The sequence below is a fragment of the Macrobrachium nipponense genome, chromosome 1, assembly GCF_015104395.2.
Source record: "Macrobrachium nipponense isolate FS-2020 chromosome 1, ASM1510439v2, whole genome shotgun sequence".
Lineage (NCBI taxonomy): Eukaryota > Metazoa > Arthropoda > Malacostraca > Decapoda > Palaemonidae > Macrobrachium > Macrobrachium nipponense.
Genome location: NC_087200.1, coordinates 198400584 through 198428405, shown reverse-complemented (window position 1 = coordinate 198428405; position 27822 = coordinate 198400584). Strand labels below are relative to the sequence as shown.

The 27822-nt window shown below is 45.1% G+C and overlaps 1 protein-coding gene across 1 annotated transcript in view; it reads left to right on the top strand.

The window, feature by feature from the left end:
• LOC135220186 (uncharacterized) overlaps positions 1 to 27822 on the top strand; it is a 72065-nt gene that overhangs the window by 4508 nt on the left and 39735 nt on the right. Inside the window, exon 2 of the mRNA XM_064257472.1 lies at positions 7259 to 7413. Within this exon, the coding sequence (XP_064113542.1) occupies positions 7259 to 7413 (155 nt within the window). The remainder of the gene's footprint in view (positions 1 to 7258; positions 7414 to 27822) is intronic.

Sequence of the window (27822 nt, the reverse complement as noted above, 5' to 3'; positions counted from 1 at the left end):
TTGTGAACAGTACCTACAGCGTTCTTCACGCTCTTCAATTGTTTATCAGTGTTGCCAATTTGTATATGTTTACCCTCCAAACTGGGTATAAAACTTACACAAAACCGGGAAAATAAGTGAAATTAGCGTATCTATTTGTAGTATATATATATTAGAGCAATTTTATCATTATTGCATTACTATGATAACTAGAATTCATGGAAACAGTTTGTAAATGCATCGGCGCATGTGTGAAGCTCCACTAGATTGGCAACGATGAGTCATTTTGCCGTCGTCTGTTCGTATGTACTGCTCAGTTCTCCAAGAGACCAAAGGAGACTCCTACTGTTAATACAAAGTATTCTCTTCCTCCAAGGGCACAGCCCTTTTGGTCCAGACCAAGATCTTTCTCCTGCTTAAGTGGAAGTACCCGCTTTGCCTCAAGGGCAGTCAAGAAATCCTCAGCGAAAGGTCCCTCTCGCAAGTGAGGAGACAGTTCTCCGTGCACAAGTCGGAGCCAGACTCTCATTCCTGGAAGTGTGGCAGAAGAAGGGAGCAGAAGCCTGGATAGTGAAGGTTCTGAAAAGAGGTTATATCATCCCCTTTGTGAAAATGCCTCCCTTATTCAACATGCCAGTCGTATTGACTGCTTATTCGTAAGGGTCAGAAAGGTTTTCAGCACTTGCAGAAGAAGTTTTGTCTCATTTGAAAAAAGGGGGCAATAGAGCCAGTGCAGGACCTTCATTATTCAGGTTTCTACAACTGCCTGTTCATGGTCCCCAAGTCATCAGGGGGCTGGAGGCCCAGCTTGGATGTCAGCACTCTCAACATCTTTGTCTTGAAGACAAGATTCAAGATGGAAACAAACCAGTCAGTCCTGTCATCCATTTGCCCAAGAGATTGGATGATGTCTTTAGACCTACAGGACATGTATTTCCATGTACCTGTTCATCCCAGTTCAAGGAAGTACCTCAGGTTTGTTTTCGAGGGAATGACTTATCAATTTCTTGCTCTTTGCTTCAGTCTTTCGACAGAACCGCAGATTTTCACCCAGGGTGATGGCTCCCATTGCAAAGTGGCTACACCTACAGGGGATAAGAATCATGTATTTGGACGATTAGCTTCTCAGAGCCAATTTGGAGTGAGGGCACGGACAACCTCAGGAAGACTCTAGTTAGTAGAATTAGGTATTCTAGTGAACCACCAGAAGTCTCAGTAATCCCCTCACAGAGGATTCAATATTTGGGAATGATAATAATGGCTCAGGCTTTTTGGGTTTTTCTGACACCGAAAAGGATAGAATTTTGTCCAAAGAAGGTACAGGAGATCCTTTTACTGGAAGAATGCTCAGACAACAATTGGATGAACATTCTCAGTTTTCTTTTGTCAATGGAACAGGTCGTACACCTGGGCAGACTACATACATCTCAGACCACTACAGTTCCTTTTGAAAGCAAGCTGGAACAGCAAGGTTCTTCTATACTACTCATTCGTGTTTCCAGTGACGAAAGAAATAAAGGAGGACCTTCTCTGGTGGAACTCCAAAGAGAGTGTCTTTTTCTGTTGAGCCCTGACCTGAACTTCTCAGATGCATTGGACCTGGGATGAGATGCTCTTTTAGAGAAGAGAGAGGTGTCAAGGATATGGTCTCCAAAGCTAAAATCACTCACATAAATGTGAGAGAACTAAAGGCGGTACATTTAGGACTTCAGTCTTTCTTTCAAGAAGTAAAGAACAAGATGATTGCAGTCCACTCGGACAACACGACAGTGCTCTCTTACATTGCGAAGCAAGGAGGGACTCGGTTGTTCTGCCAGGAAAGACCAATGTATTAGCAGATGAGCTAAGCAATCGGGGACAAGTCCTCTCGACAGAATGTACCTTGGATCCACTAGTCTGCTTAGACCTGTGGAAAATTTGGGGAAAACCGATGCTGGATCTATTTGCCACATCTCGGAACCATCAGCTTCCTCTGTATTGCTCACCAGTACCAGATCCTCAGGCCTGGTCAGTAGATGCTTTTCTCCTGGACTGGTCGAACAAATATCTATATGCCTTTCCCCCATTCAGTTTGATAAGACAGGTGTTAAACAAGATTCTGTCTCACCAGAATGTATCTCTAATTCTAGTAGCATCTTTCTGGCCGTCAAAGAAATGGTTCCCTGATGTCGTCGATCACCTAGTGGACTTCCCAAGGCTGCTTCCTCAAAAGAGGTTCCACCAAGGCCTGTCTTCTCTGGCCCTGACGGGCCTCAAACTGTCAAGAGACTTCTTAGAAAGAAAGGTTCTTCTAAAGCTGCTGCAGAGGCAATTGCTAGATGCAGAAGGCAATCTTCTAATGCCATCTATCAGAATAAGGTGGAGGATCTTCAGAGAGTGGTGCAGGACCATCAATGTCTCCTTTTCTCAGACCTCTGTGACTCAAATAGCTGACTTCTTATTACATTCAAGATCAGCAAGGAACTTATCAACGTCCACCATTAAAGGTTATGGAACCATGTTAGGGTCAGTCTTTTGTCATAGAGGATTAGACTTGTCCTCTAATCTGGATATTTCAGACTTTTATTCATTCTTTTGACGCCTCCAAGGGTACAGATTCACCTGCAGTACCTTGAAACCTCGACATAGTTTTGAGGTGGTTATTAGGTCCTCACTTTGAACCTATGCATTTTATCTCCTCAACAGACTTGAAAAACCCCTTTTCTGATATCTTTGGTGACAGGAAAGAGGATCAGTGAAGTGCATGTTTTCGATAAAAGGGTAGGCTTTTCGAAGAGGAATGCTATCTGTTCATATTCCCTCAGTTTTTTGGCCAAGAGCGAGCCCGCCTCTAATCCATGACTGTTTTCTCTGTTAAGAACCTGACAGAAGTACTGGGATCTGATGATGTGGGAAGATCTTTTTGTCCTGTGAGATCTTTAAAATACTGCTTGCACAGAACCAAGGACATTCGTGGCGATTCTTGAAGTCTCTGGTGCTCTGTCAAGACCCCGTCTAGAATTTGTGTAAGATGCTCTGGAATTCTTTGTAAGAGATGTGATCAGGGAGGCTCACTCATCAGTTCAAGAAGACATGTTCCCTTTGTATAAAGTGTAAGCTCATGAGAGTAGAGCAGTGGCCACCTCTCTGGCTTTCAAAAGAAGTCTGTCCTTATCAGCAATTTTAAATTCTACATTTTGGAAATGTAAATCGGTGTTTGCATCTCATTATCTAGATACTGAAACAGTGTACGATGATTGTAGTACTTTGGGTCCTTTTCTTGCGGCTGGTCTGGTGTTGGGAAAGGAAGTGTAGGAAGCTGAGGCTGGTGTGGTTTTGGAAAAGGAAGTGTAGGAAGGAACCCATCCTAAAATCTTTTTTCTCCTTGATATAAGGCGTTGGATTTAGGGGTGGGGGGAAGCTTGGAGGGACAAGTGCCTGAGTACCCTCCAATCCTTTGGTGGGGTGGTGGAGGTATTTTATTTTACATGTTTTGGAAATTGGTAACTACATTTTTTCTCTGGTGTGTTATTGGTATTGAACCCTGGGCCCAGGTAATTTACCTATTCTTGTTGGCCATTGGAAATTTCCTTTGCCACAATGGTCCCACTAAAGTAGTAGACCACTTACTATCTTCACAGCTATGTTCTCTACATGATAAGATGAGTGACATCCAGAGACTACTTTCCTGCATCAACTCTCTTATCAGGTAAGGAATCACAACAAACATTTTTTATATAATGTTGGCAAAATTTTGTGTATCCTCTTTCTAGGTAAAGTATTAAATTTTTGAGGTAGAAATATCCATGCATCCCACCATCCCTCAGCTATATAATTACAGGGTAAATCCCATAATTAAAAATGACATTTTTATAATAGTTTCAATTATGTATACTTAACCTGTAATTATATACGTACATACAGGCAGCCCATGGTTATTGGTAGGGGTTCCATTCTCAACGGGTTGCTGATAAGCAAAAACCACCATTAACCAAAACTTGGAGATTTATAGCACTTATGGCACTGAGTTTTGGTTAATGGCACCTCAGTACAAATTGGATAATGCTATCCATTAACAATTAGATATTATACGCTTGTTGATATGTATTTAGTGTTATGCTGTTTCAAATGGACGTATTACTAGGTATGTTATGGTGCCATAACTCTATTATCGCCACCTTATGGCACTGATAACTGAAAAGAACGATGGCTGCTTTAAAACATTAGCCTCGTCTTCCTCCAACAAAACTAAAGGAGGTAAAATAGGAGTCTTGAGAAGCAGCAGAAAGTTTCCTCAGAATATCCAAAACACTTTATAGAGTAATGACCCTTTAAAAATGACATCATTGGTCCCAGGGGGACCTCAGGATGTCAAGTCGGCAGCTGATGGGATCCAAAGAAGTATCCTGGACAACAGAAGCATTTAACACACCCCGGTCCAAGTGTAAAGAAAGTAAAATACACCTTGAACTAGGCGTCAAATGCTTCTCGGGAGTTGTAGATCAGCCAGGTGTAAATGGTACTGAAGCAGGAGAGGACCCAGAAACACTCATCGAGCTCAACGCAATCTCAGAGATGAGAGAAAATCTCACTAAAGATCGTGATATCACTGTATGATTTTCATAACTGGAATGAAAAGTGCTCTCTGGCATCACTGAACATTTGGCACTTGTCTCCCCTTGGGCACCACAACACGCTTTATTCTTGCCAAGCACTGAGCAACCACTGGGTGCTTGACAGCCAGCTGGTGCTCAGCAGATGATGGGCATTTGACTCTCATCGGAGGCTTAAAACGTAATGCACAAGCTGCCTATGAAGGCTTGGCTCCCACCGGGTGTTGGAAAAAAAAAACACTTTACGATCATCACACACACTGAATACTTTTGTAATACTTTGTGCTCGAGTTCTCTTGTACGTTTGGAAAACACGAGACGTTCGGTTTCCAAGAGTAACAACTGTGCCTCCATGAGTTGGAAGTCAAGTCAGTAGATGAAAAATCATGAACATGCAATTGGATGTTTTCAGCAGCTGTCCTCCGAGTCCTGGGAGCGAACAACGGGCTTGGTTAAGGGGGTAGTTGCTCGTGGGCAAACCCCATCAGCCTCCCTAGGACTTAACACTTTGCCTCTTCTCAGATGTAGGGGAATATATAGTGACTTTTGTCTAGGAGTGCCACTGGGACGGACTGATACCTCCTCCACTGACAGAGACACTGCACTAGGATCCTAACTCAAGAAGGCAGTGCAAGAGCACTTTATGGACTCCTCTTCAATGGTTGTCCATCGAAACCTGCAGACAACAGGTTCAACTGAGAAACTGACTGGGGCTTCCATGGACTTAGTATGCCTCCTCCCTGGTATATGAGAGTGATAGGGACTGGGTTTATGAGTCCCCCGAGTCGAATAGTTATTGACTCCTGCTCAGCGGTCATTAATTAAAATTAACCAAGGAGCAACTACCCGGGGCAAGCCGCTTTGTAGTTCCATGGACTTCAGTTTGCCTCTTCCCCAGTTGCATGGGAGTCTGACAGGACTGGGTTTAGGTTCTGAGGAGCCAGATAGTCATCTCCGTCACTACACATCCATAAAACACCTTTCCAATGGCTATCTGTCAATAACCTGGGACTGGCAACAGGTCTGACCAAGGGGCAACTACTCGTGTGCAACCCCCTGACCTCCCTTGGACTTCCCGCTTGCCTCCTCCCAGGTACTGGGGAGTCTGACAGGGACCATCTGTCTAGAATTGAGGGACAAATAGCCACCTCCTCCACTGCACAACACTCGCTGTCACAGGGTTAAAATTGCTAACGCCAACACAAACTGGGAATGTTAGGGAAGGAAGCGAGGAAGCCAGGTGCAGGAGCAAATGGATGAAAATAAAGGGCTAGTAGCAGGAGAGAGAGAGAAAAAAAACACCATATTGAACGTTTGGTTCCCACTGGGCACTGTCTCAGTCACCACTGGGCTCTGGCTCAGCTCCTGTGGGCTTTTGGCTCCAATGGAAACTGTGCGATATAACAGCTCTGTCCCAGCTAGGCACTCAGATACTTTTATCTTAAATGCATGACTTAATCTTGAGCCAAGCAAAAGACTAAAGACATGATCAACCAGTACACTTCAGTGCCAGATGAGCTTAAAGCTTTGGTGCCAGATGTACAATTTCGTATGTTTAGCTACATATTATTGATCCAAGCTCAGCATAGGCACCGCTAAAGCAACATTTATTTTGTTCCCTTAGATCGGTTTTTAGCACAGCCCTCCATAGAGATGTTCCCTCTGTGGCAGGCCCTTGTACATTTTCAATTATAATTGCGTCTTATAATTCTTGCTTTTACTAGGATCTCAGCTTGGCCATCCTCCAAAGCCCATCATAACTCAATTTCTCTCCTGCTACATTATAACCTTTCACTGAAACAATTCTGGAAAGGAAAGAGTGATAAGCGTTTAAATTTACTGCAATTTTGCTGCAGTAGCGAACACACTATTAAGCAAAAGTGTTGAAAAAACTTGAATCAGAACTTTATAACTAACAATAAATACTAATCCTGCAAGAAGTTCCTTGCAGGATTAAAATTGCACACCAAAATTGTTCTGGTGATGAATCCAATATTTATATTATTATGCTACTCTCTCAAGAGGGTAGCTAATGCAATGTTTACATTAATATTATTGCTACTTGACTATCAGCTGAGTAACATTTTATGTGCTACATTACTAATTGTAGAGATGAGTTAATCAAAAGATTGCAAGATTGCTGCTGAAATGGCATTATCAAACAATATCAGGTTGGTAACAAACGTAAACATCGGTTCGACGAACCTGTTTACAGTTTAGTCTGACACTCGGCAAGGAGTAGTTAAACAATTAACTGCAATTTTGCTGTAAAAGTGAACTGTTGGTGTCATACTCCAGTAAAAAATGACAAAACAAGGAAAAAACTTATCCAGAAGCTTTTGGCTGAAGCTACTCGACTTTAGGTTTGGATACCGAAGTCTGGTAAATAACCGGCGAAAAACGAACGACTGCTGCCGACACTACATGTCATCACCAGAAGTTGCAGAAATGGAATGAGTTAGTCTGCTGTGTTATTTCTAAGCTTCTCATTAGAGGGCAACACTGGTGTCACCTACACAGTATCAGTGTCGCTACCGTGTCTTTTTAATCTAAATCGCTGCGAGTCAGTGAACTAATAGCTACGTATGTAATTACGTACTGAGTAAATTACTTAACTAAAAATAAAATGTTACTTATAATACTGTCTGTGTGAGCTAGTAGTACATCCATTTTTTTTCTACTTACAGTAAAAGGAGATTATTTCACTGTGAATTGGACTGAAGCCAGTGATGTTGGAATGAAAACAGAGACTCATTACCAAGATCCTTCTGTGACACCTCTTGCACCATGTCCCTGTGATCTCACATCTTATCAGTGTGATGCACGTTGTTGCTGTGACAAAGTAAGTTGAGACTGCTTCCTTACTAATTTTGCAATAACACTCATTACTTATTATGAATGATTTTTTACAGGGTATTTATTCTTCAATTGTAGGTTGATTTTTTAATCATTATAAGTTTATGTCATTAATGCAGTGCTTCTATCAGGTTTTATTTATACTATCATTGTGCTTGTCAAGTCAGATAACCATGGTAACACTATAACTATTATTTATTTATTCATTTCTGGGCTCAGCTCGTGTCGGCCTATGAAAGTATCCTTAATATCATTCTTTCTAGGCAAAATTAATCTAAAATTACCAGAGAAAAACAAAATTAAGAAAATGTCAGTAAAACTGACTCGCTCACTCTATAAAAGAAGTGTCGGTATAAGAATAGGGGCGAGTGGGATCACTACCACGAGTCATTCACCATTTAGACCTTCCAATCTAAAATCCCCACCAGAGAGAGCTGATACGAAAGGGTGATGCGGCCGCTACTACTACTACTACTGACGCCACGGACAGCAGCGCCCCTAGCGGTCATCCTTAATCTTTAGACGAACACGTTGAGTGCATTTTTCTCTCGTGCCGTGTTTTCTTCGGATTTCTACTTTAAATTCATCAATGGTGGAACGTGCTGCCATCTCATCGGCTAAGTTAAGTGCCTCATAAGTAGTTTATTTTACCGTTTTTTAGTCTTCCAGGGACCAGTATTTTCCTTCTTAATAGGTCATATACGGTCTCCCGGTTGACTCGTGGCGGCGGCATGCCGCCTCGTGTTAAGATTTCCCGGTCTCCCATACTGGGACATCTTATACTTATGGGCTTACTATATCACGTTCATCGTTTATTACATCGTTTTTATAGCTAGGACAGCCCTTTTACCATTTCTCTTAGTTTGGTATTTAGGGCTATACTGTGTTTTCTGGCCCAGCATCCCGGCTCTTGCTCTTCATCGGCTATCGCTGGCTCCGAGTAGTCAACTGTTCCTCGGAACAGTTTGCCTCCTCCTGGGCTTCTTTTTTTCTTTTACTAAAAGTGTCTTTTCCCTCTTTTACGATGTATTATTAGTTTTATTTAGGGTGTTAGGCTAGCCTAGGTGCATGTCCCATGTGTTGGTACAGTCTGGTTCACGTGGCCCTTCCATGGTTGTGTTGCTATCGCGGCTTAGGCCACTTGCGGTCACGGGTTCCATAGCACCTTACCTTTCCCCTTCCCTCCCTACCAGGTATAGGGAGGGGTCTGGGGGACTCCTTGGTTACCATGACAACCACAGTAGCCTTCCTCCCCTCTCTCTCTGAGGAGCCAGGAGCTCCCTCCCAGCTGGGGGGTAATAGGGCGAACCACGTGTCTCGGGGACCGGGGTCACGAGTGGGTAGTTGTAGGGACGGGGAGGGGTAGGCCACCCCCCCCCCCCCTCTCTCTCTCCCGCCGCGTTACGCCGGGAACCCCCCTATTGCTCAGTCCCACCCTACCCTACTGTAATGAACGGAGCCTCCGCTGCAGCTGGGGCCCCTTTTGGTTATAGTTCGTCTGGCTCCGCCAGCGGAGGGGTGGGGTAGTCATTATATGGTCTGTTGCTTGCCTACTATATCCTCTTTTTTCCGCTACCGGAGGAGAGCTTGCTTCTTACCCGGGCACTCTTCTAGTAGACGGAGAAAAATTTATATATTTCGTTATAAATATAAGGATGTACCCTAATTTTACGTGAATTTTAGTTTTAATTATTTTTGTGTGTGGTACCATCCTCCGTCGTTCTCCGTCGTGGTTTCATGGCTCACCACCACACTGGTTGGATATTTTTCTCCTGTCTCCGGCGTAGCCTTAGACAACTCCAACCGCCTAGTTACCACACGTATTACGGCGGGGTGGCTCTGGTTTAATCTAACTTTCATTCGCAGTCTCCGGCATGCAGCGGAGCAATTGTTAGGCTGTAAGTGTGCTCCTGATACTTATGTATCTTTCCACTTACAGGCTACCAACTGTCAGGTCCTGGGGTGTAACGCGACTCTTTACGACCCCTGCGCCCATGAGGAGTGCAGGACTCACGCCCCGTGTGTAGACGACCCACAATGGTATGATCGTCTGGCACCCAGAAGCCTGCACCATATGCTACGACCTTGTTAGTCAGCTGTTGGGGGGGATAAGTCTACTTTTCGACTTCTTGGTCGTATCACTAATAACACTTAGTTATAAGCTTGTTAAACCCTGTCTCCGGCCGCTAGAAGCTTCATTTCGCCTTCTCTTTGAGGCTGCCAGCCGTGAAGGAAGTCGCCTTAGCAACCCTGAAGGCTTGGGTGGGCGGCTTCGGAAGAACGCCGCCAAGGGCCAGCCATACATCCTAGTAATAAGAAGCTGGCCGTTCAGATCTTCCCCGGCGGCAAGTCAACCAGGTTATGTTGATCCCATCTCGGCAGCCCCTCTCATAGCTTCCATACAGCAGGAGGTGCAGCAGGCGTTCGGGTCTGCCTCCACGCAGGAGCCGGTCCCAGACGTCGCGAACTTGGACCTGAACATCGAAACCTATGGCGGTGGGAGGGGCAGAGGATTTGTTGGTTGAGGTAGGTGTGTCGGGCGCCCAAGGTCTTTCCTTGGCGCTCCTGGATCTTCTTCTCCTGTCCCTTCTACTGCTTCTTTCCAAGGCTTTACGGGATCTGAGATCCCTACCTGCTCTCCCGCTCTCTCTGTACCCCCGAAGGTGAAGGGACAGAGAGAACAGAAGACCCTCCACAAGACGACTTCTAAGAACGTCGTCGCGTCTTTCTTCAGCAAAGAAGTCTTCGACTTCCTATGCTGACGGCGGTGAAGGCAAAGCCGAGCTCTTCGTACTCTAAAAGGCTCTAGAAGCAAGGCCTTCTAAGGAGAAGGCTCGCGCTCCAGCCGAGCCAACGCCTTCTCCGGCCTCCACCGCATCCACTCCGGCAACGCCGGTTGGAGTGGCGGGACCAGGCTCCTTTGATCCCACCGCCTTCTCGGCAGTGGTGATGCAGCAAGTGGGAGAGATGGTTGGCTCGCAGGTCTCCGCCCTCGGAAACCAAAGGTTTTGAACAGATGTTTGCGCAGCTGTCAAACACCCTCAGTCAGTCGGGCCAATCCATCCAGGATCTCTCTAACAGAGTTAGAGAGAATGAGGAGTTGTAGCTGGGCTTTCTCAGGTTCCTCAGCCAATCTCCCCCGTAGCAGGTACTGGCATTCTACAGCTACCTCCATATGAGTCCCTACAGCCTTCTCCATGGATAAAACCCATGGAGAGTGGCCGCTTACGCTCCATTCAAGGACGGCATGATCTCTGTCCCGGAGTGTGGAACTCGAAGGATTGAGGACTTCGAGTTTTATCCTCCGGGATTGACGCAGCCTTTCATTGGATATGCTAGGCTGACCGTGGCTGCCCTCACTAGAGAGGACAAGATTTCCGAGAAAAACGTGCTGTATAGTAGGGAGCACGCACAGCGGGAATGGGTTCACTGCCTAGAGGACTGGAAGTGTACCAACACTAAGCTCCAGGCTTTCAAGAGTCCTTTCACTATTTTTGCGACAGAGGAGGAGGCTTCTCTTCCGTTCGCTACCAAAATAGTGGAAAGCGACTCTTCAGGCATTCCTCAAGGATTGAGCCCATGCCACAGCTGAGGGAAGCTGAATCTACTTCTCCACTCTTCCCAGCCTTTGGAGAATTGTGGGAGAACTTGCCTGCCACGTTCACGATTGGTAAGCTTAAGCCAGACTGCGCAATGGACCAGTTTGGCAGAAAAGCTTCCAAGGCTGCCTGATACTTTGATTCAGGCAGAGTTCGATGCTCGAACTAGGTTTGGGAGGTCCCTCAACTCCTGATCATCACGGAAATGGCGGCCCTGTCTTATGGCACAGAAACCGCTATTCAAGATTCTGGCCAAGTCTCAGCTCCAGACAGTTCAGACGGATGCTTTCGCTTCTTCCAAGCTAAGGAGGAACTGCCGAAAGCACGTTCTGCAGGAGGCCACTATTAGGCACGAGCCTAATAGACTCCTGGCTTCCAGCATGTGGGGGGCGGACCTACTCAGTTCCCAGAGTCCGCTGTGAACGAGGTGCACCACGAGGCGCTGCTAGGCTCAACCAGAACCTTAGGCTAGGTGGGGCATCTCTTCCAAGAGGAAGCAGAAACCGCCCCTGCTGCTGGTAAGAAACTTAAGAAGTCTGGCAGTAGGTTCCAGCCTTACCAGAAGCAACAGCAGCAACAGCAGTTTTGTTAGGCCGTCCCAGTTACCCAACAGGACAGCCATCGACTTCGAAACAGGCCCAACCCATCCTCCTGTTGTCCCTCAGTCTCAACCCTCAACCTCCTACGCAGTCTCGCCGGCCTTTCAACTCTATGTATGAAAGCCAGCTTACCCAGCCTTTAATAGGTTTTCTAGGGGTAGCAGGGCGAGGGCCACTTTCGCCAGCGTGGCACAGGGAGAGCTGCAAGGGAAGGCAATTCAGAGGAGGGCGCGGAGGTCAACCCGCCCAACAACAGTGAGGCTCCCCAGGTAGGAGGGAGGCTGTTCCTCTTCCGTCACAGGTGGGGGGTTCATCAAATGGGCACAGAGCATCGTGTCCAAGGGATTGGGTTGGAGTTGGATCAAAGATCCCCTTCCAATCAAATCATTTTATCAGGATCCATCAAAGGAATTGACAGATTATGCGGAGGAACTCCTTCAGAAAGGAGCTATTGCGAGAGTCAAGCACTCTAAAATTTCAAGGTCACTTATTCAGCGTGCCAAAGAAAGGCTCAACAAAAAGAAGGGTAATCTTAGACTTGTCAAAGCTAAACTCTTTCATTCGTTGCGACAAGTTCAAAATGGCTTACCATCTCGCAGGTAAGGACCTTACTTCCCCGTGGGGCCGTCACATCCTCCATCGATCTTACAGACGCATACTATCATATCCCTATAGCCAGGCACTTCCGTCCATTCCTAGGCTTCAAACTAGGAAAATCAGACGTTCTCATTCAAAGTGATGCCCTTCGGTCTGAATGTAGCCCCCAGGGTATTCACGAAAATAGCAGAAGTGGTAGTTCAACAGTTGAGAACTCAAGGGATAATGGTAGCAGCATACCTCGAACGATTGGTTGATCTGGGTACCAACGGTCGAGGAATGTCTCAAAGCCACAAAAAGGTAGTTCAATTTCTGGAACATCTGGGGGTTCCAGATAAACAAGACGAAATCCAGACTTACTCCAGAGTCTCGTTTTCAGTGGCTAGGAATCCAATGGGATTTGTCTTCCCACAATCTGTCAATTCCGGTGGTCAAAAGGAAAGAAATAGCCAAGTCTGTGAAACAATTTCTCAAATGCAAACAACATCAAGGAGAACCAGGAATGAATCCTAGGTTCTCTTCAGTTTGCTCAGTGACAGACATCCTCCTGAAAGCAGGCTGAAAGATATAAATCGAGTTTGGCGATCGAGAGCAAACGCCAAATCTCGAGACAGTTGTCAGTCAATTCCACAGATCCTTCGCAATCAGCTCCGTCCATGGACAAAAGTGAAGAACCTTGCCAAATTAGTACCCTTCAATATCCCCTTCCAGTGTTAACCATTCACACGGATGCGGATCCAGCCTCCCGGGGGGGTGTCCGGGTGGGGGATATTCTCAATTCAAGCAAGTTCAGGGGACTTGGTCAGTTCAGTTCCGCCAGCTTCACATAAACGTCCTGGAAGCAATGGCAGTATTTCTTACCCTGAAGAGACTTCTTCCCCCGAAGAAGTCTCATCAGACTAGTTTTGGACAGTGCAGTGGTAGTGCATTGCATCAACAGAGGAGGGGTCCGTCCAAATCCAAACACGTGAACTCATGTCATGATAGCCATCTTTGCCCTAGCAGACAAACACAGATGGCATCTGTCCGCCACTCACCTGGCGGGGTAAGAAATGTGATAGCAGACGCTTTGTCCCGGTCAGTTCCTCGGAATGAGAATGGTCCCTGGACGACAGGTCATTCAGTGGATATGCCGGAGTCCCAGGTCTCCAAGTAGATCTCTTCGCCTCACAAGCGAACCACAAGCTCCCTTGCTATATGGCCCCCAACCTGGACCCTCTGGCTTATGCCACGGACGCCCTGTCGTTAGATTGGAATCAGTGGAGAAAAATTTATGTTTTTCCTCCAGTGAATCTTCTTTTGAAAGTCTTGAGCAAGCTGAGGACTTTCAAGGGGACTAGTAGCTCTGATTGCTCCAGACTGGCCAAAGAGCAACGAGCAACTGGTATCCTCTGCTTCTGGAATTGGGTCTCCGACCTCAACGGATTCCCAATCCCAAGCTGTCGCAATCAGTACAAATGAGGACTGTGTTCGCTTCCTCAGGAATTCTTCAGACCCTAACTTTATGGACTTCATGAAGTTTGCAGCTAACAAAGATGCTAACATTGATCCACAAACCATCATTTTCCTAGAATCAGATAAAAGAGAGTCAACTATTAGACAATATGACTCAGCTGTTAAAAAATTAGCATCCTTCCTGAAAGAATCAAACACTACAACCATGACAGTTAACTTAGCTATATCCTTTTTTCAGATCCTTGTTTGAAAAAGGTTTAGCAGCTAGCACTATTGTATACTCATAAATCGGCTTGAAGAAGATCTGTCAGTTGGGTTTCCAGATAGACCTAACAGAATCTTACTTTACGTCTATTCCCAAAGCCTGTGCTAGACTTTTCTCAAAGGCCTACTGCAGTTTCATGGTTCTTAAATGATGTCCTCAAACTAGCCTCAGATACTGACAACTGTCTTGTACATTCATAATGCTTCTTAGAAGACGTTTATTCTTATTAAGCCTAGCTTCAGGAGCCAGAATTTCAGAACTGTCGGCTCTATCCAGAGAATGCGGGTCATGTGGAATTCCTCCCCTCAGGAGAAGTTCTACTTGCGCCGGATCGTAGTTTTTTGGCTAAAAAAATGAGGATCCTCTTGCAAGGTGGGCTCCTTGGAAAGTCATCCGACTTCCGCAAGATCCTTCTCTCTCTGCCCAGTATCAACTTTAAGAGCCTTTCTATCTCGTACATCCTCAAGATCCTCAGGTTCTCTCTTTATGAGAGAAAAAGGTGGCTACTTTATCAGTAAAAGGAATTAGACAACAGATCCTTTACTTCATTAAACAAGCCAATCCTGATTCATTTCCAAAAGCACATGACATCAGAGGAGTAGCCACCTCAATTAATTACTTCCAACATATGAACTTTGAGGATCTTAAAAAGTATACTGGATGGAAATCTCCGACAGTCTTTAAACGTCATTACCTAAGTCCTTGGAATCTTTAAAATTTTCGCAGTAGCAGCGGGAAACATTGTTTCTCCTGATACTGTATAGTAGTCGTAGTATAGATCCAGGTCTCCTTTCTACCTACCTCGTCCAACATGCCTCACCCTATCGCCATGCTACTCGGATACTCTAGCCTTAGCCGCTGGAATCATATTGGTGGATTGTCCCTTATTTTTTTGCTAGGGACATCCACACTGTACTTATAATGTACTTCAGTGTTCCTACCTTATTTTTTATGCTAGGGTATAAACCAATGTGTTTTTGGTATATTATGTAAATATCTTACTTAATGAATCTATTTTGTTATTTTGCCATTACATTACTGGATATACTATGTTTAATATAAGTTAATTTTTAAGTACTTTATATGTTTGCTTTCTATCATGTCATTGTTTAGGATAAGTTAGCTTTAAGGTACTTTGTTTGTATACTGTAATGTCCCTGATTCTTATATTATATATCTCTTTTCTGGGCTCAGCTCGTGTCGGCCTATGAAATTAATCTAAAATTACCAGAGAAAAACAAAATTAAGAAAATGTCAGTAAAACTGACTCGCTCAACTCTTTAAAAGAAGTGTCGGTATTGGATGAGAATAGGGGCGCGTGGGATCACTACCACGAGACATTCACCATTTAGACCTTGCAATCAAAATCCCCACTAGAGAGAGCTTGATACCACGGGCGATTGTGGCCGCTACTACTACTACTAGGGACGCCAAGGACAGCAGCCGCCCCCCTAGCGGTCATCCTTAATTATTAGCGGTACGCGTTGTACGCATTTTTTTGCTCGTGTGCTAATTTTCTTGGATTTACCTCCTTCTCCATCATGGAACGTGCTGCCATCGCATCGGCTAAGTTTAAGTGCCTCATAAGTAGTATTTTACCGTATTTTAGTCTTCCAGGGACCAGTATTTTCCTTCTAATAGGTCATATACGGTTTCCCGGTCGACTCGTGGCGGCGCCATGCTGTCCTCATGTTAAGAATTCCCGGTCTTCCATACTGGGACTTCCCCTTATACTTATGGGCTTACTATATCACGTTCATCATTTTTTACATCGCCTTTTTAGCTAGGTTAGCCCATTTACCAATTCTCTTAGTTTGGTGTTTAGGGCTATTCTGTGTTTCTGGCCCAGCATCATCGGCCTCTTGCTCTTCAGCGGCTATCGCTGGCTCCGAGTAGGCTTCTGTTCCTCGGAACAGTTTGCCTCCTCCTGGTCTTCTTTTTCTTTTACTAAAAGTGTCTTTTCATCTTTACGATGTAATTTTAGTTCTATTTAGGGTGTTAGGCTAGCCTAGTGCATGTCCCATGTATTGGTACAGCCTGGTTCACGTGGCCCTTCCACGGTTGTGTTGCTATCGCGGCTTAGGCCACTTGCGGTCACGTCCATCGCACCTTACCCTTCCCCTTCCCTCCCTACCAGGTATAGGGAGGGTCTGGGGGACCCCTTGGTTGCCATGACAACCTCAGTAGCCTTCCTCCCTCCTTCTCTGAGGAGGCCAGGGGTTCTTCCCAGCTGGGGTATAGGGCGACCACTTGTTTCGGGTACCGGGTCACCGAGCGGGTAGTTGTTGGACGGGGAGGAGTAGGCCACCCCCCCCCCCCTCTCTCTCTCCCGCCGCGTTACGCCGGGGAACCCCCCCCACCCCCCCCGTTGCTCAGTCCACCTTTCCCCCACTATAACGAACGGAGCCTTCCGCCGCAGCCGGGGCACCACCCTTTGGTTATAGTTCGCTGCTCCGCCAGCGGGCGGGGTGGTCACTACTAGTGGTCTATTACTTGCCTACTATATCCTTCCTTTTTTCCCCGCTACCGGAAGAGAGCTTGCTTCTTACCCTGGGCAATCTTCTTTAGTCGACGGGGGGAAAAGTTTATGATCTTTATTTCGTTATTTTTGTTTAAGGATATACCCTAACTTTTACGATATCGAATTTCTAGGATTATAATTGTATGTATACCTCTCCGTCGTTTTCCGTCGTGGTTTCATATTTCACACCACCAATCTGGTTGGATTCTTTCTCTTGTCTCCGGCGTAGCCTTGGACAAACTCCAACCATCTTGTTACCACACGTATTATGGCGGGGCTCTGGTTTAATCTAACTTTCTCGCTCCGGCATGCAGCGGAGCAATTGTTAGGCTGTAAGTGTTCTTCTGCTGATACTTATGTATCTTTCCACTTACAGGCTACCAACTGTCAGGTCCTAGGGTGCAATGCGACTTTGTACGACCCCTGCCGCCCACGATGAGTGCAGATCTCACGCCCCGTGTGCCACGACTCACAACGCCATGATCGTCTGGCACCCGGTAAGCCTGCGCCATCTGTTACGACCTTGTCAGTCAGCTGGTGGGGGGGGTAAGTCGATTGTAGACTTCTTTATCATATTACTAACAACACTTAGTCATAAGCTTGTTAACCCCATCCCCGCCACTAGAAGCTTCATTTCGCCTTCTCTTTCAGGCTGCCGGTGTGAGGGAAGTCGCCCTAGCAACCCTGAAGGCTTGGGTGGGCGGCTTCGGGAAGAACGCCGCCAAGGGCCAGCCATACATCTTGGATAAGAAGCTGGCCGTTCAGATCTTCCCCGGCGGCAAGTCAACAAGATATGTTGACCCCATCTCTGCAGCCCCTCTCATCGCCTCCATCCAGCAAGAGATGCAGCAGTCGTTCTTGGGGCCGTGGTCACGCAGGAGACGTCCCAGACGTCGCAACCTTGACCTTAATATTGAGCCTATGGCGGTAGGTGCGGAGGATTTGTTGGTTGAGGTAGGTGTGTCGGGTGCCCAAGGTCTTTCCTTGGGCGCTCCTGGATCTTCTCCTGTCCCTTCTTCTACTGCTTCTTTCCAAGGCTTTTCGGGATCTGAGATCCCTGCCCGCTCTCCCGCTCTCTCTGTACCCCCAAAGGTGAAGGGACAGAGAGAACCGAAGACCCTTGTTAAGACGACTTCTAAAAAGTCGTCGTCGTCTTCTTCAGCTAGAATAGTCTTCGGCTTCCTATGCTGACGCGGTTGAAGCTAAGCCGAGCTCTTCCTATTCAAAGAGCTCTAGAAGCAAGGCTTCTAAGGAAGAAGGCTCGCGCTCCTGCTGAGCCAATGTCTTCTCCGGCCTCCACCGCATCCACTCCGGCAACGCCGGTTGGAGTAGCGGGACCAAGCACCTTTGATCCCACTGCCTTCTCAGCAGTGGTGATGCAACAGGTAGGAGAGATGGTAGGCTCACAGGTCTCCGCCCTCGGAACCAAGTTCGAACAGATGTTCGCACAACTGTCGAGCACTTTGACTCAGTCGGGCCAGTCCATCCAAGATCTCTCTAACAGAGTTAGAGAGAATGAGGACCGAGTAGCTGGGCTTGCTCAGGCTCCTCATCCAGTCTCCCCAGTAGCAAGTGCTGGTATTCTCCAGCTGCCACCTTATGAATCGCTACCAGCCTTCTCCATGGACGGTATGATCTCTGTCCCGGAGTGTGGAACTCGAAGGATTGAGGACTTCGAGTTTTATCCTCCGGGATTGACGCAGCCTTTCATTGGATATGCTAGGCTGACCGTAGCGGCCCTCACTAGGAAGACAAGATCTCCAGAGAGAACGTGCTCTATAGTAGAGAGCACTCTCAACGGGAATGGGTTCACTGCCTTGAGGAATGGGAGTGTACCAACACTAAGCTCCAGGCTTTCAAAGAGTCCTTTTACTATTTTTGCGACGGAGGAGGAGGCTTCTCTTCCGTTCGTACCAAAATAGTGGAAGCGACTCTTCAGCAGTCCTCAAGGATGAGCCCATGCCACAGCTGAGGGAAGCGGATTCTACTTCTCCACTCTTTCCAGCCTTCGGAGAATTGTGGGAGAACTTGCCTGCCGCTTTCACGCTTGGTAAGCTCAAACCGGACTGTGCAATGGACCAGTTTGGCGAAAAGCTCCCAAGGCTGCCTGATTGCTTGATCCAGGAAGAGTTCGAAGCTCGAACTAGGTTTGGCAGATCCCTCAATTCTCTAATTATCACGGAGATGGCTGCTCTATCGTATGGCACAGAACCTCTATTTAAGATTCTGGCCAAGTCCCAGCTTCAAACGGTTCAGACGGATGCTTTCGACTTCTTCCAAGCTAGGAGGAATTGCCGAAAGCACGTTCTGCAGGAATGCACTATTAGGCACGAACCTAATAGAACTCCTGGCTTCCAGCATGTGGGGAGCGGACCTCTTCCCAGAGTCCGCTGTGAATGAGGTGCACCACGAGGCTGCTAGGCTCAACTAGACCTTAGAGCTAGGTGGGGTATCTCCTCTAAGAGGAAACAAGAATCCGCTCCCCGCTGCTGGTAAGAACTAAAGAAGTCCTGGTAAAGGTTCCAGCCTACCAAAAACAACCAGCAGCAGCAGCAATTCGTTCAGGCCGTCCCAGTTACCCAACAGGGACAACCTTCAACCTCGAAGCAGACCCAACCCATCCTCCTGTTGTCTCCTCAGTCGCAACCCTCGACCTCCTACGCACTCTCGCCGGCCTTCAACCCAACCCTATGTATGAAGGTCAGGCTTATCCTCCCTTTAATAGGCAGTCGAGAGGTAGCAGAGCGAGAGGCCACTTTCGCCAGCGTGGCACAGGAAGAGCGGCAAGGAGTAGGCAGTTCAGAGGAGGGCGTGGAGGTCAACCTGCCCAACAACAGTGAGGCTCCCCAGGTAGGAGGGAGGCTGTTCCTCTTCCGTCACAGGTGGGGGTTCAGCAATTGGGCACAGAGCATAATGTCCAAGGGATTGGGTTGGAGTTGGATCAAAGATCCTCCTCCAATCAAATCATTCCATCAAGTACCATCAAAGGAATTGACAGATTATGCGGAGGAACTCCTTCAGAAAGGAGCTATTGCGAGAGTCAAGCATCTAAAATTTCAAGGTCACTTATTCAGCATGCCAAAGAAAGGCTCAACAAAAAAGAAGGGTAATCTTAGACTTGTCAAGGCTAAACTCTTTCATTCGTTGCGACAAGTTCAAAATGCTTACCATCTCGCAGGTAAAGGACCTTACTTCCTCGTGGAGCCGTCACATGCTCCATCGATCTTACAGACGCATACTATCATATCCCTATAGCCAGACACTTCCGCCCATTCCTAGGATTCAGACTAGGAAATCGGGGGGACATTCTCATTCAAAGTGATTGCCTTCGGTCTGAATGTAGCCCCAGGGTATTCACGAAAATAGCAGAAGTAGTGGTTGCAACAATTGAGAACTCAGGGAATAATGATAGCAGCATACCTCGACGATTGGTTGATCTGGGCCACCAACAGTCGAGGAATGTCTCAAAGCCACGAAAAAGGTAGTTCAATTTCTGGAACATCTGGGTTCCAGATAAACAAAAACAAAAGAAATCCAGACTTACTCCGGAGTCCTCGTTTTCAGTGGCTAGGAATCCAATGGGATTTTGTCTTCCCACAATCTGTCAATTCCAGTGGTCAAACGGAAAGAAATAGCCAAGTCTGTGAGACAATTTCTCAAATGCAAGCAAACATCAAGGAGAAGCCAGGAAAGAATCCTAGGTTCTCTTCAGTTTGCTTCGTGACAGACATCCTCCTGAACAAGGCTAAAAGATATAAATCGAGTTTGGCGATCGAGAGCAAACGCCAAATCTCGAGACAAGTTGTCAGTAATTCCACAGATCCTTCGCAATCAACTCCGTCCAATGGACAAAAGTGAAGAACCTGGCCAAAACGGGTACCCCTTCAATATCCCCTTCCAGTGTTAACCATTCACACGGATGCCTCCCTGTCCGGGTGGGGGGGGATATTCTCAAGTCAAACAAATTCAGGGGACTTGGTCAGTTCAGTTCCGCCAGCTCCACATAAACGTTCTGGAAGCAATGGCAGTATTCTTACCCTGAAGAGACTTCTTCCCCCGAAAAAGTCTCATCTAAGACTAGTTTTGGACAGTGCAGTGGTAGTTCATTGCATCAACAGGGGAGGGTCCAAATCCAAACATGTGAACCATGTCATGATAGCCATCTTTGCACTAGCAAACAAACACAAATGGCATCTGTCCGCCACTCACCTGGCGGGGGTAAGAATGTGATAGCAGACGCTTTGTCCCGGTCGGTCCTCTGGAATCAGAATGGTCCCTAGACGACGGTCATTCCAGTGGATATGCCGGAGAGTCCCAGGTCTCCAAGTAGATCTCTTCGCCTCACAAGCGAACCACAAGCTCCCTTGCTATGTGGCCCCCAACCTGGACCCTCTGGCTTATGCACGGACGCCCTGTCGTTAGATTGGAATCAGTGGAGAAAAATTTATGTCTTTCCTCCAGTGAATCTTCTCTTGAAAGTCTTGAGCAAGCTGAGGACTTTCAAGGGACTAGTAGCCCTGATTGCTCCAGACTGGCCCAAGAGCAACTGGTATCCTCTGCTTCTGGAATTGGGTCTCCGACCTCAACGGATTCCCAATCCCAAGCTGTCACACCATACAAATGAGGACTGTGTTCGCTTCCTCAGGAATTCTTCAGACCCTAACTTATGGACTTCATGAAGTTTGCGGCTAATAAAGATGCTAACATTGATCCACAAAACATCCTCTTCCTAGAATCAGATAAGAGAGAGTCAACTATTAGACAATATGACTCAGCTGTTAAAAAATTAGCATCCTTCCTGAAAGAATCAAACACTACAACCATGACAGTTAACTTAGCTATATCCTTTTTCAGATTCCTTGTTTGAAAAAGGTTTAGCAGCTAGCACTATTACTACTCATAAATCGGCTTGAAGAAGATCTTTCAGTTAGGTTTCCAGATAGATCTGACCTGAATCTTACTTACGTCTATCCCTAAAGCCTGTGCTAGACTTAGACCTTCTCAAAGGCCTACTCACGTCTCATGGTTCTTAAATGATGTCCTCAAACTAGCATCAGATACTGACAACTCGTCTTGTACATTCATAATGCTTCTTAGAAAGACATTATATTCTTATTAAGCCTAGCTTCAGGAGCTAGAATTTCAGAACTGTCGGCTCTATCCAGAGATGCGGGTCATGTGGAATTCCTCCCCTCAGGAGAAGAAGTTCTGCTTGCTCGGATCGTAGTTTTTTGGCTAAAAATGAGGATCCTCTTGCAAGGTGGGCTCCTTGGAAAGTCATCCCACTTCCGCAAGATCCTTCTCTCTGCCCAGTATCAACTTTAAGAGCCTTTCTATCTCGTACATCCTCAAGATCCTCAGGTTCTCTCTTCATGAGAGAAAAAGGTGGTACTTTATCAGTAAAAGGTATTAGACAACAGATCCTTTACTTCATTAAACAAGCCAATCCTGATTCATTTCCAAAAGCACATGACATCAGGGGAGTAGCCACCTCAATTAACTACTTTCAACATATGAACTTTGAGGATCTTAAAAGTATACTGGATGGAAATCTCCGACAGTCTTTAAACGTCACTATCTAAAGTCCTTGGAATCTTTAAAATTTTTCTGCAGTAGCAGCGGGAAACATTGGTTTCTCCTGATACTGTATAGTAGTCATATTATAGATCCAGGTCTCCTTTCTACCTACCTCGTCCAACATGCCTCACCCTATCGCCATGCTACTCGGATACTCTAGCCTTAGCCGCTGAAATCATATTGGTGGATTGTCCCTTATTTTTTTCGCTAGGGACATCCACACTATGTACTTATAATGTACTTCAGTGTACCTACCCTTGATTTTTTATGCTAGGGTAGGACACAATGTGTGTATATTATGTAAATACATTGTTTAAGTAATCTATTTTTTGTTAAATTGCACTGCATTATTGTATTTTACTATGTTTAATAATATTTAATTTATTTTAAGTACTTTATATTACTGGCTTTCTTTTATGTCATTGTTTAGAATAAGTTAGCTTTAAGTACTTAGTTTTATTATTCTGTAATAACTGATTCACTTATATTATATCCCTCCTTTTTACAACTGATTTTCATTTGTCCTTTTTCCCATCTTGTCTGGTTTCTCTGGTACTCTTTCATAGGCTGACACGAGCTGAGCCCAGAAAAGGGATTTTGACGTAGGAAAAATCTATTTCTGGGTGATTGGCTCGTGTCGCCCTATGAAACCCACCCTGTTTTTGCTTGCCCTCCCACCTGCAGGACAAGATGTTCATAGATTAAGGATGACCGCTAGGGGCGCTGCTGTCCGTGGCGTCCCTAGTAGTAGTAGTAGCGGCCACATCGCCCGTTGGTATCAGCTCTCTCTAGTGGGGATTTTGATTGGAAGGTCTAAATGGTGAATGTCTCGTGGTAGTGATCCCACTCGCCCTATTCTCATACCGACACTTCTTTTAAAGAGTGAGCGAGTCAGTTTTACTGACATTTTCTTAATTTGTTTTTCTCTGGTTAATTTTAGATTAATTTTACCTAGAAAGAATGATATTAAGGATCCTTTCATAGGGCGACACGAGCCAATCACCCAGAAATAGATTTTTCCTACGTCAAAATCCCTTTTTTACAACTGATTTTCATTTGTCCTTATTCCCATCTTGTCTGTTTCTCTGGTACTCTTTCATAGGCCGACACGAGCTGAGCCCAGAAAAGGGATTTTGACGTAGGAAAAATCTATTTCTGGGTTGATTGGCTCGTGTCGCCCTATGAAACCCACCCTGTCTTCTTTTACCCACCCTGCAGGACAAGATGTTCATAGATTAAGGATGACCGCTATGGGCGCTGCTGTCCGTGGCGTCAGTAGTATAGTAGTAGCGGCCGCATCACCCTTTCGTATCAGCTCTCTCTGGTGGGGATTTTAGATTGGAAGGTCTAAATGGTGAATGACTCGTGGTAGTGATCCCACTCGCCCCTATTCTCATACCGACACTTCTTTTATAGAGTGAGCGAGTCAGTTTTACTGACATTTTCTTAATTTTGTTTTTCTCTGGTAATTTTAGATTAATTTTGCCTAGAAAGAATGATTAAGGATACTTTCATAGGGCGACACGAGCCAATCACCCAGAAATAGATTTTTCCTACGTCAAAATCCTTTTCTGGGCTCAGCTCGTGTCGCTGCGCGAAATATCCTTTAATCTATTATTTCTAGGGTAAATTGTACTAACACATACAGAGAATAAAAAATAAATAAAGAAAAAGGTCAGAAAATGGTTGTAAGCCGGAACATCATCAAAAATCATAAGAAAATCTTACTTTTAATGCTTTGGGTGCATTCAAACTATTTAACTGCATTCTTATTGCATTTTTGCATCAAAAAAACCTTCAAATATTGATTATTTTGCATTTTTGGTGTCATCATTTCTTCTCGCCAGATCAGCGTTGTAGGCGTCGTAAACCCTGGAAATAATTTCTGATGAATATAATTGAAAAGCGCCTTAACCTTGGAACATCGTAAGCCAAGCCCGTCGTAAACCGGGGACTGCCTTATAGTATTTTGATAAAAAAAACAAAGAACATTAAAGGGATTCCTAGAAGTCAAGTCTGCTGTACTTCACTTTAAAGGACTCCTCCCCTGTCACTCTTAAACTTATGAGCATCAGCATTCATAAACACAGTTTTCATAGTAAAGTGAAAAAAAAGGGACCACAGTGCTGTATCATGACATCTCAACTGACTATGGATACTGATACAGTATATAATATCTTTGGGGCCTTGGTCTGGGTGTGTGAGGCCAATTCAAATGTTGGATAATAGTAATCTGGATAATTAAGAGTGGGTCCCCACTCAATCATGGATCAGCAATCGCGGCTTCAGTTAACTGCTGGTTTTTCACATATATATTGTGGAAAATTCAATGATTCACTCATTTTTTCATGACAATAACTATTCACTAATTGCTGTATTTTCATTTTATTTTCATGACTAAATACATATTCTATGATAAAAAAACTAATTTACTAATTTTAATTTTAAAATAAATTTTGAATATGTAACTTACCCAGTAATTAAATAGCTATACTTTCTAACTAACAGCAGCTAAAATTTGAAGTCTGCAGTAGCGATTCTTTTTTGTTTTGGTGTAGGAATACCTCCACCCACTATCGAGGGTGAGAGGAACAACTCGGCAAAGACCCATCAATTTGTTTCTGCTGGTTGACCACGGCAAAGGCTGTAATACAAGACTGACTTCCTTTAAGTATGACTCACACACAATTTGCACTTTATGTAAGGGTCAAATTTGCTCACCATCATTATCATGTGAGTACTGTATAGATTGGGATATTGAACAATGGAAAGTTCTGTCTTCTCATTTATAGAAAGGGATAGGGAGAGAAACTGTAATCTTAGACATGACAAGACGAAGGTTAGTCAGGATAGTAGTTTTGACCTACTGTCTGTACCTGTGATGTCCTATTCCTTCCCCAGTCTTAACACCTCAACCTTTACTAACTCCCTCGTTGACGCCTCCAATGCCATTGCCAAATTAGAGTTGAAGTTTTGAATCAAAATTTGGCCATAAATTTAGTATTATTTTAGAGTCTATGGCTCAAATAGGTTCTTCATTTAAAGCCTTAATGGAGAAGGTGATTAAACAAGGTGGAGAAGGTGATTAAACAAGGTGGTTGATAGTGCAAATGAAGTACCGAACAGAAACATGTCTCTGCTTTGAAGCACCCAGCAGCACCCATTAATTCTTCATAGCAGGAGCTTCCTGTAGCACCCGAGCACCCATTGGTTGGGCACCCGCTAACCACCAGAGGTTATTGAGTTACCTGCAGCGCTTGATCCTTTTACCTTGGCAAATAAGCACCCTCAGTCTGTGTCATCAACAGTAGACCCTTCCCTGGATCCAATTAAGAAGTTGTATGACATTTTCGGTGACATTTCGACTTTTTGAAGAAATCTACGGCTGCACCTCATCTAACTTCTGACACTTCACCTCACACGATTTCAGACGTACTTTTGTCTCCTGTCTCTTCAGCAGAGGAAGGAGCTCCTAAGGAAGTAGAAGAGGATTTGCCCTCCACAGCATACGGTCGCTTCTTCTCCATTACCTCCTTCGGACATATCCTACTTTTTTTACCCCAGCAGCTCCTGCTTCTCCAGTTTACTTTGAGATGAGTAGCCAAACTTCTGCATTGGAGTAAACTCCTTCCAAGAATGGTACTTTCTACTTCCGTTAAGAGGGCTATTAGAGAAGCTAACGATTGACTTTCGATGAAGAGAGAGCATGGGAAGGCCTGTTTTGCTTTTCCTCCAGCAATAGTATCTTAAAGGAGATATTTTTGTTACACCACAGGAGAAGCTCCCTCTTTGGGTGTGGCTGCCTCCCCCCAAGCAGACTTCTTGGCACTCATTGATCCTGCTAGGAGATCAGCCTTATCCACACCTAAGTGATGTTTTGTTGGAGGAAATAGATCACTTATTGTGTACCTGTTTGAGGTGTTTGAAGTGAGTAGTTTTATGGACTTGGCAGCAAGCACCCTTGCCAAAAAGACTCAAGACTGCTCTCAGCTTCCACCAGAATTCGTGACGGATGTACTTAGCATTCTTTCCTGCTCAGACAAGGGAGTCAAGAGATAGTGCTCATGAGTTAACCTCCCTTTTTACTTTGAAGTCCTAAAGAAGAGAGAGCTATGGGTCCTCTTTCACTGCGAGGGGAGTCACTTCTCCTCAAGAAGTCCATTCTTTTGTTTTCTCCTTAATCAAGGATTTTCTGTTCCCACGGACACTGTGAATGACATTGCCTCATCCCTGCACAAGAAGTCCACCAGGATCTTTAACTTAGGCCCTCCAAGCAACCTTTTGTCTTATCTTCTAGATCAGAAACTCCAGTACAAAGATTCTCTTCCAGGACTAGACCTACAGTGCGTTTCTAAGTAAGTCATTTAAGAATCGTCCTCCTCCAAACCTGCGACCTAAAAGTGATTTGCATGTCCTCTGTGCTCCTGTGGGAGCCAAACTCCACCTGTTCTGGGAAAGGTGGAAAGAAAGAGGAGCAGAACAGTGGATTTTTCAAGTCCTAAAAAAGCACATATCTTCCCCTTTCCCTGGCAGGGGGGAAAGGGGTTTTTGACACTGACAAACCCAATACTTATATTTACCTAATGTCTCCAACATAAGGTTTTTTTATTGCTTTTTCGTATGAAGTTATGTTTCCTCCCTCATTAAAATAAAATGGTCCAGAAGTCTGCTCAATGATCTTGCAGTCCTATACTCTGATCATTTGAACAGAGGCTAGGCCCCCTTCCTTGCTCCTACGACCAGAAGGGACCACAGATTGGATGATCACCAGTTCGTTCATAGAGGCTCGCTCAGATTCCTCCCCCCACCAATCAGTGGATCTTCTTATATAAAGGACCGAGGGTTTGTATATCGTGTAGGAACAAATTACAATTTTTTAAAGTAGGTAAAGAAAAAATTGTATTTTTCCTAACTATACAAACCTGAGGTCCTTTTCATATAGGCCTACCTACATGCCACCCCTCATTCTGTTGCCTGGACCTAAAGCAGATTGGAAAGTTATGTCCAGTCGGCAGACCCCCTCCCGACCCGCGAAACAGTAGTTGAACTTCCTAATCACCTTGTTTGAAACTTTGACCATTTTCCAGCCCATGGTGAAAGTAATTCCTGATTTAGAGAACCTCAGGTTTGTATAGATAGGAAAAATACATTTACCTTAGAAAATTGTAATATTGATTTGTTTTCTGGTTATATTTGTGATGGTACTGCACCCTGGCCAGGGGCAAAATGTGCTTTATTAGTGTTTGGAGTAACATAGTCCTTCACTTAAGGCTACCCACTCTCGTAGTAGGTGACCCTTGGCTATACTGCCACACCTCTACAAAGTAAGATGAGTGCCAACCAGAGGCAGTAACATCCTGCAGCAGCTCTCTTACAGGTAAGGAACAGCAAGCATTTTTACCAATGCTGGCATATTTTCTCTACTCCAAGTTATTACATTGCCTAATATTTTGGGAATAGAATATGTTCTTACATCCCACCTCCTGTCAATGTGGATCAGTTATTTAATTACTGGGTGATTTGCATATATAAAAAATGACACTTTTATGATAAAAGTAACTTTTTGTATATACTTACCCAGTAATTAAAGATTAGAGGCCCACCCACCTCCCCTCGTAAGGACATAGGGCATAAACAAACTTGTCCAGTCTTTACCAAGTTGTTCCTCTCTCCCCCGATAGTGGGCGGACTATTCCTACACAAAACAAAAAAGAATCGCTACTGCGAAGTTCAAATTTTAGCTGAGTTTGTTAGAAACTATAGCTATTTAATTACGGGTAAG